Source organism: Pholcus phalangioides, unplaced genomic scaffold (genome assembly GCF_987345545.1).
Source record: "Pholcus phalangioides strain wild (caught in Gottingen) unplaced genomic scaffold, Ppha-v1.0 ptg000012l_1, whole genome shotgun sequence".
NCBI classification, from domain to species: domain Eukaryota; kingdom Metazoa; phylum Arthropoda; class Arachnida; order Araneae; family Pholcidae; genus Pholcus; species Pholcus phalangioides.
In genome coordinates, this window is record NW_028301605.1 from 6,714,495 (window position 1) to 6,729,658 (window position 15,164).

At 37.1% G+C, this 15,164-nt stretch overlaps 1 protein-coding gene across 3 annotated transcripts in view; it reads right to left on the minus strand.

Moving 5' to 3' along the window:
- LOC149079229 (protein turtle-like) overlaps positions 1–15,164 on the minus strand; it is a 670,619-nt gene that overhangs the window by 48,893 nt on the left and 606,562 nt on the right. For all 3 annotated transcript variants that reach the window (XM_089240132.1, XM_089240133.1, XM_089240131.1), the window contains one exon: positions 2,359–2,694. In XM_089240132.1, the coding sequence (XP_089096258.1) occupies positions 2,359–2,694 (336 nt within the window). The remainder of the gene's footprint in view (positions 1–2,358; positions 2,695–15,164) is intronic.

Consider the following 15,164-nt stretch of genomic DNA (forward strand, 5'->3'; position numbering starts at 1 on the left):
ATATCAGCTTCTCTCCATTCACGTGTATTGAGGACTTTTCAGAATGAAACGAATGGGTTTAAGATTTGATATACTAGAATCTATCGTCTGTATAGTTTAGAGCCATTAGTGTCACCATCTATCTTCCCCAGTGTCTATTATCACGGTTGAAATCTGTATTTTTCAGAGCCAACAGTGTCAAAATCTTTATGTCTAAAGTAACCATCTTTCTTCCCCAGGATCTATCATCAGAATCATCATGTTTCTTCCACAGGATAAATTATTTTATGAGAGTCACCATATTTCTTCACCCCCCCCCCTAGTGTAATATATCAATCACCTCTTCGAAAGCCCCATGTGAGTAACGTCTGTGAAGAGAAAAAAAGAGATCTATTACCAGGATTACCATCTTTCTTCCCCCGGACCTATTACTAGCCTCACCATTTCCCCACGGTCTGTTATAAAGATATCACTATTCATCTTGAATATGGGGCCTACCATCAGGTTTAAAAAAAATCTCCTAAGGCTTAATCATCTTTCTTTCTCCAGGTTTTATTACCAGGGTCCCAGTTTCCCCAGGGTTTATCATAAGCGTCAAAATCTTTCTTCTTCAGGGTCTACCATCAAATTCGAAATCTTTTGTTCCCCAGGCTCTATCATCAGAATAGAAATCCATTTCTCTAGTGTCATCAATTCCCCACCCCTTGCCCGGGTCTATACACATAATTGCGATTCATTCAGGGTATTTATCAGGTTCATATCTCCCCCAGAGTCTATTATCAGTGTCACTATTTTTCTATATATTACACCACACAACTACCGATCGAGTTTTGTTGGAAATATTTCTTTAATACAAAAACGAATAGACTTAATTCGATACGGTTATAGAATAGACTTTCCTTCGAACAATCTATATAATGTGCCTTTTGATAATGATATAGGTGAAACTCGAATTTGTCACTTTCCTTTGTTCACTATACATCACCTCCGGCTCTATAGCCACGTGACAATTTACTACTTATTGAACTGAATTAAAATTCTTTCTCTCTCAGTTCTATATTTTTAGAATGAAAACTGGTGCTCTTCGATCTTGACCTCACATATTTTATTTGAAGAGGAGTATACTCTTCTGTATTTTTTCTTTACTGTTTACAGACTTAGGACACATTTAGTGACCGGTACGACGTTCGCTTAAAATTTCGCCACAGTGAGGCATCAGACCAATGACATAGCATTTAACAAAACATACCTATAAAAAATGCATATAGTATTTGTAGGCTTCTTTGAATTTGAAACATATCTGTCTCTATCTCTTCAAATCGTATCATGCAGAGAGCATTAGACACTCATTGCTCTGTAATGCTCATTATATTGTGGCCGTTTTTGGCAATCCTAATACGGATATTTCCACTTTCTGAACACATAGCATGCTGAACACCAGACATAAATACGTAATGATAAGTTTCGAGATTTTCTGAATTCAATGCGTCTACTCTCGGTGGTGTTCGCTATTTTGTCTAGCGCAACTTCAGCTTTTCTTATGGGCGTGTATACATTAGCGCGCGGATCATGCATTCGCGTGGTGAGCATTCGCAATTGGTTGTTCAGTAATTTGTAAGATGTGAACGATTCTTAAGCTGCTTGAGTTTGACCCACCGGGAATCGCTTTTTCATCAACGAACACAATGGAAAGAAAAGGAACTCAAAGAAGGTTTTTGTACCCATGAACGGATTAGAGCCTGAGGAGGGTCTGCAGGAGGGTCCTACGTTACAAGATCGGCGCACTAATGTTCACGCAGCTCGAGGCTACAACCGCTTCAAGTGCAAACACTGAGATATGAGGAAAAAAATTCTCTACTTTCCATATTTAGATATTAAAATGGCAAACATTTTACTTCTGATGCCTCATTTTTTTCTCAGGAAGGCAATGGAGATTATGAAGTGAAGCTCCGTTCACATGTGCAGTTAAACATCCCGGGAAGTTCCCGGTAACGGGGATTTTCGCTACAAACCATTCACATGACGTTTAGTTTGTGCCGGTAATCCCCCCGCTTCTTTCCGGAAGTCGTCACTGGTTACGTGGGTTGAACGGAAGTGGTTGATTCAAGATGGCTGACGAAGGAGCTTACAGTAGTTTTCACGGCGCAAAGGATTATGGGACAGAAGGTCGGTGTCGACCACCAATCCACCACAAGAAAGATGGACTTTTTTTCCATATTTTTTTCCCTACGAGGAAAAAAAGTTGCCATGCTGGTAATAATCACCAAAGGACCCCCAATCTTGCACATGTGAACGTTGCTTGAGACATGGAAACAAAAGTCATGATTGATATCTCAAATATTGCATGTTTATCTTCGGAAAATATTCGAGAAGTCTTACCTATGACTTTGAGTGTGATGACCGTATTAACCGTCCTCGCTTTCCTAAAGTCTACCCGACACCTGTAGTCACCAGCGTCATCTTCCTGCACTGGATCGACCTGCAGAAATGCGGGTCTGTTGTTCATGTTGAAAAAAGCTCGACCTTCGAGTTGAGGGCCCGCTGACTGCCTCGCTTGTTCGACGGTTCCCCGACGGGCATCCAGCGTATAGATCGGCGCAGGATCTTCTCCCTTGTACCAAAGTATCAATACCACGGAGTCGTCGGCCGCTGGAGTCGAAATATCACAGGGAAGAGCTACTTTACCTCGAACCACAGCCGTGTACAGTATCGTTGCTACGAAAAGATAAAAAAATAATAATCAAAATTGGTTAAAAAATAAAGTATAACTCATTATGTTTCTTTCATTAACAATATAGTGAATGACGGAATATATATATAATGACAATTCATATAAATTAATTCAAATAAAAGAATGAAAAAAACTGTATGCTGGATCCGTTGATTGTCAAATTATATTCCAACATGCGTGAGGTGGCCATCGTATGGATATAGGATATATATAGGCATGGATATAGGCCATCGTAATCTTCGTTTTAGAGATGTTCCTGTTCGTCATTTTTGATACCTAGCATTTTTCACCAGTACTGATGAGGTTCCTCTGCATGAAATCACACCTTGCACAATATAGGTTCCAATCGAACAAAATTCAACAACGTAAAATATCTTATGTGCTTTAAATCTCGTCTGTTTCTTCGCCTTCCAGCACGTTCTTTTAGGTCTATATGGATCTGAAAAGTTTCTCAGCTTAACCATTCAGATGACTGAATGCCCTTAGTTCCATGGTTTGTGGTGGTATATTTCTCTTACGTATTCTAGGTTAATCACCATCTGTATTCGCCAGGGTCTATCATCAGAGGGAAAAAGTCATCTTTCCACAGGACCTATTAACAGAATTACTATTGCTCCAAAAAAGGGGGCTCTCATATCCATGAGGGCAGGGGGGAAGCGGCTACATGATGAGATCTGGTACTATAATTTTCAATTGGAAATATAAAGCTGTTACTTCCAGCTATGTATGCCCCTTCCCCCCCCCCTAACATCACTTTGCCCGAGGACCCTCCATGATATTGAGACGGCCATACTTAAACCTCCGAAAATAGAAAGCTCACAACTCTGGCCCAGGGTAGACGAGGACCTCGGGTGGGTCGATTGTGGGTTCGTATTGGATCAGCCCATATTTTACACACACCTATTTTCCACATTTAATTCGGCTATTGGGAGGCATGATCACCCACTTTCTGGATCTGTGCCTGACCCAGAGTACCAGAGATCAATCTCATGTCTAAAATTTTTGTTGATTATAAATTTAATGTTGATTAAATTCAATTCAATGATTACAAAGGGTCGCATCCTGTAATGGGGGGGGGGGGTGTCTGGATAAGACAAAAAGCGGGAGTGGGACGAGAAGGAAATATTATGCAAACGGCGACATGGGCTGAAAAACGTGGAGAAAGGCTGATCAGGGGGGGGGGGGGTCACCGTCTATCTTCCCCAAGATCTTACATCATTGTGGTCGGCTGAAATTGGTTTTCTGTGGTTCCCAACATTGAGGTGCAAATGAGAGCCGATCTCCTGTTGAAAAGTTTAGCCACAGAAAGCAACGGGCCTATATAAACGGTACAAATATTCAGCCATTAAACTTCACTCACTTCACTTCTGAAATGCAGATGACAGCACTGAAAAAGCAGACACAACACTAGATACGCATTCAGACTGTTTGGAATACACACACTGACGCTACTGGCACAACTGACTGGGTAGTAAATTTCCCATGGCGATAGACCTGAGTTGTGCACGGTTTGAAAGAAAGAAAATAAGGGTCTTACATATATATCAGAGCCACCATCGAGCTCCTCAAGGGTTTTTACCCCTGGTGCTAGAACGTGTATAACCTCCCAGCCCCTCTTCAATTTCGGCTGGGTGACACGTGTCCACATGCTGTAATTGCTATGCTATTTTATCTTGAGCGTTGAGGGACATTTGGGAAAGAGAGTCATCTTCTCTTTCCCCAGCGACAAATCTGTCTTTTCCCAGAGTTACATCTATCTCCCCAGGGTTTATTATCAGGGTTACATCAGTCTTCCCGGGGTTTACTATCAGGGTTGCATCTGTCTCCCCCCAGGGTTTATTATCAGAGTTACACCAGTCTCCCCAGGGTTTGTTATCAGGGTTACATCTGTCTCCCCAGGGTTTGTTATCAGGGTTACATCTGTCTCCCCAGGGTTTGTTATCAGGGTTACATCTGTCTCCCCAGGGTTTATTATCAGGGTCACTATCTTCTCCAATGCTCATTGCAAGTATTTCTCAGGCGATCTGCCTTCTCAAAAGAAATTGTTGATTGGAAAACGTTTCATTTCAGAGCTGGTTTCGGACTCGCAGATCACGATGGAGTTCCTCTAGAACTACCTGTAGATACCCTTCCATCGACCAACAACATCCACAAACAATAAGTAAATAATACATCAACCGTAATCACCAGTTGTTCTCGAAGTTTCCAGTCTCCCTAATCGGGACTCAATGCACGATTTCTGTCAGCAGTTCTGAGAACAAAGTATTAAGATAGTTATAGGGAAAACTATCGCGGGAAATATTTACCCTCCATATTAGAATTTGTTTTATTATATTTATTCATCTCGCATGGTTAGAACTATAAATAATATTAAATTGAATTTATTCTCCTCACCCTGAATATAAATCAAGGATAAAAACACACACACACACACACACTGTGTGTTATTTCACACACACAAAATAAAATAAAAAAAACGATATTTCTCGCCCTTAGAATATGAATAATGCATGATTCGTTCCGAAAAGCATCCAAGTATATGAAAAAAGAATTAATAAATTTTTTCCCCTTCAAAAAATAATACACGTATAAATTCCATTTTTCCCCTCCCATTACGGGAATGGAGAGGAATAAAATGGTAGAATATATATATATATATATATATATATATATATATATATATATATATATATATATATATATATATATATATATATATATATATATATATATATATATATTTAATACTTAAAACCATTTATTTAGGTTTTTAATTTTATTTATATCTCGTGCATATCTCTCATAAGTAATACCATACTTATTTAGTTATTCGTGTTTCAAGCATTCAATTTAATGAAAATCGCATTAAGGAACATGTATTTAATATATGGAAATGCGTATCGCGTATTTGATGTCTTCCATTAGGAAATGATGATGTGTTAAATGCATTTGACTGCATTATGTATTTATTTTTTTTAGGGATTGTGAATACAATCATTTGGTATTGACTTACCATTGTGTATATATATATATATTCAAATATTAATGGATTATTGGGAATTTGTAAAAGCTATTTACATATAATTCGTATTATTCATACTGGTGCAAATCAAATTCACTTTCGGCATTTAATAATAAAATTTTAATAGATACGAAGATTAAATATACAGTATGTGTTTGTGATAAATGTCTCTACGTTTTTTAGATCGAATTCTGGATGTTCTAAGTGTGAACACTTAGTCATTCTGCAGATATTAATGTGATAATCTACTCATTGCCGAATACATAAGTTCAGCAAACTTATGAGAATTCGCTCCAGCTTCTGCGATGGGAAGGATGTCGTGGGAACGGTGAACACCTCAGAATATGTCTGCGCGTGGCTATTTATAAGCGTTGCTTAGCATGTTTACATGACGTTAAGAATTGGAGGAGGGAGTTTTGTGAATTGCATATGTGATTGTAAGATGGGTCAGTGCAGGTTTTGGTCAATCGGGGAATTGGACTTAGTATTACAATTGGAGTCCCTCAAGGAAGTGTGCTAGGTCCCATATTATTAGAATTAATATTTGTGGGGATGGATATACTCGATCAGGGTATTGATAGGAATGTTATTAAATTCGCACATTACGCCAAACTAATTTGTGCCGTCGGGAATCCAAGCAATAAGTTCTGTTCCAGAGCAACTGAAATAGGATTGCAAAATTCACAACTAAATGGAGCATGTTTTTCAGCGTTGAAAACTGCATGGTCGTTCATTTAGGTTCGGACAACCCATGTTTCTCTTACGCATTGAGTGGTAAGATTGTTTGGGGTGTCACATTGTCAGGAAAATCAGCAATTACGGCACCAGATACCGAATCTGTATTTGGATATGTTAGCATCAAAGCTGGTTAAAATGGAGCGTTTCAATTTTATTCAAGAAACCGTTATAAGTCTGAGCTGATACCGAAGAGGTTGCGATAGGTCACCACTTCAATTGAAGAAATTTCTTCATTCCACCTTAAGCATGTGCATTCTGACATGTATGTAACTTTTAACTGGCGTGGTAGGGGTCATTTTGACCCCAAACATTCATCATCTTGTCACCCCCCTTGAGAAAGAAATGCATCTGGACCATCTTATTTTCACTACCTTTCAAGCTAGTTGTTTACACGTGTTTGACAAATTTATAATGTTATTCTACTTTTGATTCCCTCTATATCATTGATCAAAGTTTCCGTGGGGTCAAAATGACCCCACCACACCAGTTGCGTAAGTCTTTTTTTTGTCTGACGGCCGGAGTGTTGAGATCGAAATGACGTAACGGAAGAGCGGCAGTTTTCTCGATAACTATTTAAAATTAATGGTGAAACATCTAATATATGAAGTGAGCATGAGGATAGTGTTGTTAGTGAATTGTACGCAGGATCTGTATGATCAATATGTCAGTGTTATTTACAAGTACTGTGTTACCGACTTGAAATAAGACTAACTTTGGTGCTTGTGAAAATAGAGTAAATATTATTTTAATTTGTAAATTTTATTTTCTGATTGTATTTTAATTAGTATAATTTCGTTTTTCAACCATGAAAATGGCGCTCAAAAAATTTAATGAATAATTTAAAAAAAAAATGCAAAAGTCACGCATCCCTCCATTCGTTTCAAATGTGTGTTTTAATAAATGAAAATTTTTGGGAAATAATTAAAGAAATTTGAAAAATTATTTGTTCAATTATAATTGACAGATGAATGAAATCATGTAAAAACCCATTGCTTTTATGAAGACTCTTTTTGTTGATATTTAAAATGCATTATTAATACTTGCTGTGGTCAAAATGACCCCACGACACCAGTTACGTACAGAATTTTCACAACGGCAGTTAAGGGGTAATGTTCTCCTCACACGCTCGTGCTGTGATATAGTGTAGTGTCCCAGATTAAATAAAATCACTGGAACTGAAGGGGCTTCGTAGTTGGTCTCCAACAGTTTTGCTATTACTTCCAGTGGGTGACTTTAAACATACAGATAAGCTAGATGGGGCGATTGAGGATATCCGGACAAGTTCGATGATTCACTGAACAATTAAAGTCAAAGGTGTCCGAGTCTGGAACAATTGTCTATTTCAAACGGCAATTTGAATTGCTATAATTTACAAGAGCATAAGGTGTCGAGATTGAAAAAATTGACTTTTACAAAAATATACGAATTTTTGAATCCTCATTGCATACACTGCTTATTGTTAAAAAAAAAAACAGAGTTAAAAATAGTGTGACTAATTCATAAGTGAATGAAATGCATAAGAAATGCCTAGAGAATGCGTGAATCACGATGTTTAAGTATAGACAAAATCGTCAGTGTGATTACGGATAGGCGGGCTTTTCTCATTGTGCACATTTTAGTACTTTTGTGTGTGTATGTATGTTTCCGATCAAATGATGGACATTATTGCAGAACTTGCGGGTGACTGCATTCCATTCAACAGAAAAATTATTACAATTATTATTAAATACATTCCTGTAAAAATCGTAGAAGAAAAAATATATACATTGCTACGTGCTTCAAAATAGGATTTGCTTTTGCATGAATGATGCCGGACAATAACGCGCATGTGCAAAATATCTCTCATATTTATCTTATCCTAATGAATAATCACTCGATTATTTCATGCATCGATATTCTTCGAGAAGTTTTTCCAATTCGAAGATCAGCCTATGCGTATGATGATACAAAGCTCGCGAGTGAATATAAATCGAAAAACTGAAATAATAAATCATGATATACGTACATGAATGTATACATATATACGGGGGAATGAAGAATGATTGAAGTAAGAGAAGAGGAAACGAAGGGAAAAAAAGTCTTAAGTAAATCCTCGAATTATCAGTCTAAGCAAAGATGATAAATCACCATAGGCAAACATTTCGTGAAAAATGGCCTCCTGTCTATCCGTCATGTTTTACTTTTTTTTCTTCTTCTTCCGTGGAAAAGTAGAAACTTTGCTCTCAACTGTTCAAAGAACTAGACGAATTCTCTGAGAAGGGTTTTCTTTGAGAATTCCGGTGATCCCAAATATATTAACGTCTTGCTATTTGTGGTCCTTGAGCTAATCGTTACGGGGATTACACAATTTTGAAGATCAATATGATTCCATTTCTGTTGATGATGAAGATTTGTCGATGATCCGTTTAAATATCTCAGGATTATGATCCAGAGTTAGTTCTGGACTCACGATCCTGAGATATTTCAACGTGTAGATCAGTCTCCCGCGGACCGGTGCCGGTCAATGAAATATTCCGCCAAATTGTTGAAGCCATACATGATTTAGAAGCTGCGTTGCTGAGGTGTGATATAGTTGCTTTTAAAATTTCTGATCTATGGGAGAGACAATAATGAAAACAATTAGGTAATTAGGCTTCTGGTCTCGTCTCTAGGGCTAATTGAAACCCAAATCTGATTCATACACCATCTTTGAGTGAAGTGTGACGTCAGTAACATCGCTAATGGTAATCGCTGGTCCATATCTTGCATTTTTTCTTAACGATTAGACGTCACCTGGTCGGCAATACCGATTAATTATTCTGAGATGGAGGACGATAGAGGCTTTATAGGTGACTTATTCGCAATTACCAAATGTCCGGAAATTCAAATTCCTTCGCTATAGCGAAAACAATCACAGTGAAGACCCTGCCCACTGATGTAGACGAAAGACTTTTAGAATTTAAATCCACTAAACCAGGGATATCCACCACCTTCCGGGAACCATCTCGTTATGAAAATGGCCGTGAACACCTTCATTTATGCTTCAATCTCCATCAATTAAGAATTCATGCGAAAGAAATACACGATTGCTCCGGACGCATGTGACGTCATGAAGCGTGTGTGTCATAGAGCATCATAGGAATCAGAAATGTCATTGGTATTAGTTTCAGAGCCACCGTAACGTGGAACCAATATCAAATTTGTATATAGCTGTATTGTTATAAGTGGGGGAGATTATACGCTGTATCGGGAAGACCTTCCAGTGAATGTCTAGCCATAAATATTCATATTACGAACAATTCAACGTCGAGATGTCACATTTGCCATAACAATTATCATCTTGCGCCGTTTATCTGAATTGCTAATCAAGTATGTCATGTTTGCTTTCGCGGGAAACGGATATGTTTACCTCGCCTGGTTTTCTCCCATCCCTTTTCCATGAGAAAAGCGGATGGTGGATATCCTATAGAATAATTTTGTTTGTTCGTGGGGAGGGACGTCGACGGCGCTGCCGGCTCCTAATGGCGTTCTGTGGAGTTAGTGGCGACTGTTTATACGATATTCAGACAGAGATTTTTGTTTCGTTGCATACGTGATTTCCACTGGAAGTTTTGCATGATTTCCCATCACATGCCTTGCAATCAGCATATTTTAGAGATAATGATGAAAATAGAAAAATGATAATGTCTCATGCAACTATACATTCTTTCCTCTCGAATGTAGGTACTGGCTCCGAGAATTTCAGCCATTTATAGAAATACCTGGCTTTTGTCTGAGAAAATTCGGTTCATATTATTTTTCGGAATTTTTTTTTTTGAATTTATTCGGCGAAATTGATGTTATGATGAGATTAAAATTGCACGGGCTATGATCCTAACGCAGTGCGATCAGCTAATCAAGCATTCGTAGAACCGCCATAAAACATACTAAACCCAGGTGGGATAGGCCTACTAGAGATAGGCCTCCGCAGTCTGGTTGTGACGTCAGTAAGTAGTCCGTTTTCACTCAGAATATTCAGGGAAAAAATTCCCTGCTCTTGCCAGTATCATCGTTGTGAGGAAAAATAAATGAACGGGCTCAGAATTGCCGATTTCTATGCCACATCCAATTACTATGCGGTATTGGTGCGCCAATCAGGAAGATTCTACGCCAAAATAAGAAGAAACGAAATAGGATGCTGTGTTTCAAAATGTGGTGAACTGTAGTCTGAATGACGTTTATGGCAAGCACTGCAGATGCCTTCTATCTCTAGGAGGTGCTGCATCAACACCCATGTAGTCAGTCCGGCGGGCCTAATGGTAGCAGTAACATCATCTAGATACGGACAACACCCGCGTAGTCGGGCCGAGATTTACTACTAAATCAAGTGTGAAATTTTTCAATTGTTGTAAGTGATATCTGTAATATCCTTATGGATTCAAGTAAAAATTACAGTTTCGTACTTGGCATCAACTTCTTCTAGAAAACTGCGGGGGGGGGGGGTTGAAACCTTAAAAACGGAATATCACTGATTTTAGCACAAAAAAACCCCACAAACTCATGACTAGTTTGCTAATTATTGCAGAAATTGCAGTAAAAAAAGATGTAGTCGGAAAAAAATATTCGTTATGACTTGATGACCTTATTTCATTAACATGAAATTCTCATCAAAAACTCAATCGGCAAAACCAACAATTGTTGCTAAAATAGCTGAAAATTTGTTAGGAAATGAAAGGCTGCCGAAAATCACTGTGAATTGAAATGTAGTTCTGTAGACATCAAAATAGGATTTATAAGCCATGAAAATGATCTTCATTCACGAGTTTAATAAACATTAAAAATTCAAAAATGTTTCACTGCGCTGAAAAAAAAGGGACAACTGTATAAAATAGAACTGTAGTTCCTATAAAGTGTGGATCGTGACATCCCCCCCCCCGTCCCCTCCATCAATGAACTAGGAAGGTCGCCGGTCGCGAGATGTTTCCCAAAATAAAAATGTCCGAATCAAAAATTCATTTTCATTTGAAAAATATGTCAATATTCAAAAATGCATTTACTACTCAGCTCAACCAATTGCCATGTGCTATATAATGTAATTGTATCAAATCCTACTTGTACGATAATCAATAAATCAAGTTAATACTTATACAGGGTGACTCCGAGAGAATCAATCGATTTCAACATTGTATATTTTCTAAAAATTAAAATCACAGAACATGAAATGAGATAAGTAATATATGTGAATATATAAATGGGGTTTGGGAGAGATCCATATGTTTGATGAACAATTTATCTTAATGGTCGACTTCAAGTGTAGAATCATTTTGAAAATGGATGATTCTTTCTTAATCACCCTGTATATAAAAATCAAGGAGCTTACACATAGCTGCATTGTCATCTTGTATAAGAAACATTAAGTACATCAAAAATAAATTAAATATTTATATAATATTTAAAAAAAAATTGAATATCATTAAAATATGTATATTATATATGTATAACATATAATATTCATTGTATATCACTTAATTAAAACCAAAACGACTGTTCCGAAAAGTTCTTTCGGGACAGCACATTTACTGGCAAAATATCAGAATGTCCTGGTTTTGCTGGACGTTATAGTCAGTCTATGCAGTTGTTAATCGCTGTTAAGTGTTTTTGGTGGAAAAGGGGTTTCAATGAAATCGAACGATTTAAACTGAGGATGAAATCGATTATGAATTTTATATCTGATTTGTTATTGATTTCGGTTTTATATTTTATATTCGAAATAAGATTTAATATGCGATACAGGATTATATGCTTGATTTCCGATTGTATACGTAGATTGTGATCTCGCAACTGATTTTGTACTTAAGAGATTATGATTTTATACTTAAGAGATTATGATTTTATACTTAAGAGATTATGATTTTATACTTAAGAGATTATGATTTTATACTTAAGAGATTATAATTTTATACTTAAGAGATTATAATTTTATACTTAAGAGATTATGATTTTATACTTGTTATGATAGTAATATATATTTTTGTAATGCAATGTTTTCTAAATAAATAAATTGCCAGAGGTATATATCCAGTCTGGGAGGACAAAGAGCCAATATTGTCATATGGCGATGTGGTCTGTTTATCTACCGGTTTGACGGTCAAAAGAGGGGTCACGCTTCTAAAAGTTTGGGAACCACTCAAATATAATAACTAAAAATCTGGCCAGTCCGTGAACATGAATGTTCTCCAGTCCGAGTCATGTTTTAAGTTTGAAGTCCACCGAATTGTTTGACATTTTACTGGTCCATGGAAAGGTTGAGAAACACTGCTTTACATGAACAACTAAGTAAGGCAGTTTATTTTTTAATAGCATATTTTCTGACGAATATTAACTCTTTGCATATAGAAATGTCCTCTCAACTTGTCAATACAAGATTCATCGACAGACTGATTATTTGTGGAGATGAAGATTACAAGGAGCAAAATTCATCACTACCCCCACAGGGACACGAACCCCGGTCTCTAGCATCTAAGCTATGGAATCAGATAGAATATTTTAACCTTGGAGCGTATATATATATGTTGAAAGACACCGTACATGGACGGCGTCAACAATCAACTAATAGCTCGTGAATGACATAGGCCAACCAGATGGCCACATGCATATACATAGAAATGTCCTCTCCACTTGTCAATACAAGATTCATCAAAAGACTGGTTATTTGTAATAACCAGTCTTTCTCCATAACCAGAGAGACCGGGGTTCAAGTCCCCGTGGGGGCAGTGATGAATTTTCTCCTTGTAATCTTCATCTCCCCAAATAACCAGTCTTTCGATGAATCTTGTATCAACTCTTTACCGGCCATAACGGCCGTAGTCGGCTCTACAAGCAAACGGACGAGATTGGGGTGCGAGGGGTTTATGGGTATATAAGAGGTTATTGTGAAAAAGCAGGGAGAGAGGGAAGAATGAAAACTCTTGTTAGGGGCGGGAACGAGAAAGATAAGCGTAGGCACCCCATCAATCGGATTTCAAAAGCTACATTCAAGCTTCACGATAAAGCTCGGTGTTGTTTGTAATAATACAATACAGGAAACGAATGACAAGAAAGGGATGGGAGGATATGTTAGAGCAGTAAAAGTTTGGACGACTCCATTTCAGAAAGCAATATTATATAAACGGACCTTCCAGCATAGAATCGGTAAAGGGTTGCAAAAAACAATCAGGAATACACTTAATTATAAAGTCACATTATGGCACAAAATGGGAAACAAAAGCCGGACATTCTCTGGTTGACTGATAAAAATGATTAGACGGACAAACCGAGAAGATAGTGACGACGACTTACGCCATTGGAACGGCCACTGAATACGGAAGCAGTTTAATCCACTAAGCGTATCGCCGTGGGAAATCAGAGGAGCATCGCACATGTTTATACGTGTGATCAAATCGCGTAAAACTCACGTCGATTTCCCTCAAAGGAATTGAAAGTAAGACATTTAAAGCGTTTTCTTTCCGCCTCTCTTTTTTTTTCTCTGTCTCTCCTGTTGGCCGGGAAACGGGAGAGACGTGACCGGGAATACGGGAAATCAAGGCAAAAAACAGCAAAAACAATGAATGAGATGATGGATAAAGTGCTATTATACGATGTTCCGCATACGATAACAGATACCGTCGTAAATAACTAATTCGTTTTAACAGATATAACTTTGTAGGTAAACAAATTCACGAGGGGGTTAATGAAGTTTGATTTAATAATGCTCCTCATTATGAAAATACGTGATGGAAATCGATAATTTTATTCCTGGAACATGATAGAAATTTTCCATGAAAAACACTTGGTATTCATTAGCTCGATATTATGATAAATTTAAACGCTTATTCGTTTATTAATTGCAAAATTTTAGTCCGGATATGCATGTAAAAGTGATTTTTTTTACTAGATTTTAAAATGATAAAGGATGATGTTATATAGTGAGGTCATTCGGGCCACGCGGTGATTATAATATCCATAGGGTGGTTGATTGGAAAGGATGTTTCATAGTCGGATGTACAACCGGATGTATTTTGCCTTCTATGCCTATGATTGTCAAATGGTGAGGTGGCTCACCATTTGTTTTCATCGATTCCGCGATTTTCTTTTTTCATTACTTTGGAATTTTCGTCGATTCTAGGATTCTTTTTCTGCCCATTAATTGTGAATTTGCATCATTCTGGGATTTTTCTTTCATTAATTCTGAATTTTCATCATTCTAGGATTTTTCTTTCATTAATTCTGAATTTTCATCATTCTCGGAATTTTCTTTCATCATTCTCGGAATTTTCTTTCATCATTCTCGGAATTTTCTTTCATCATTCTCGGAATTTTCTTTCATTAATTCTGAATTTTCATCACTTCTGGGATATTTATTTCATTAATTCTGAATTTCCATCACTTCTGGGATATTTATTTCATTAATTCCGAATTTCCATCATTCTAGGATTTTTCTTTCATTAATTCTGAATTTCCATCATTCTAGGATTTTTCTTTCATTAATTCTGAATTTTCATCATTCTCGGAATTTTCTTTCATTAATTCTGAATTTTCATCACTTCTGGGATATTTATTTCATTAATTCTGAATTTTCATCACTTCTGGGATATTTATTTCATTAATTCTGAATTTCCATCATTCTAGTATTTTTCTTTCATTAATTCTGAATTTTCATCATTCTAGGATTTTTCTTTCATTAATTCTGAATTTTCA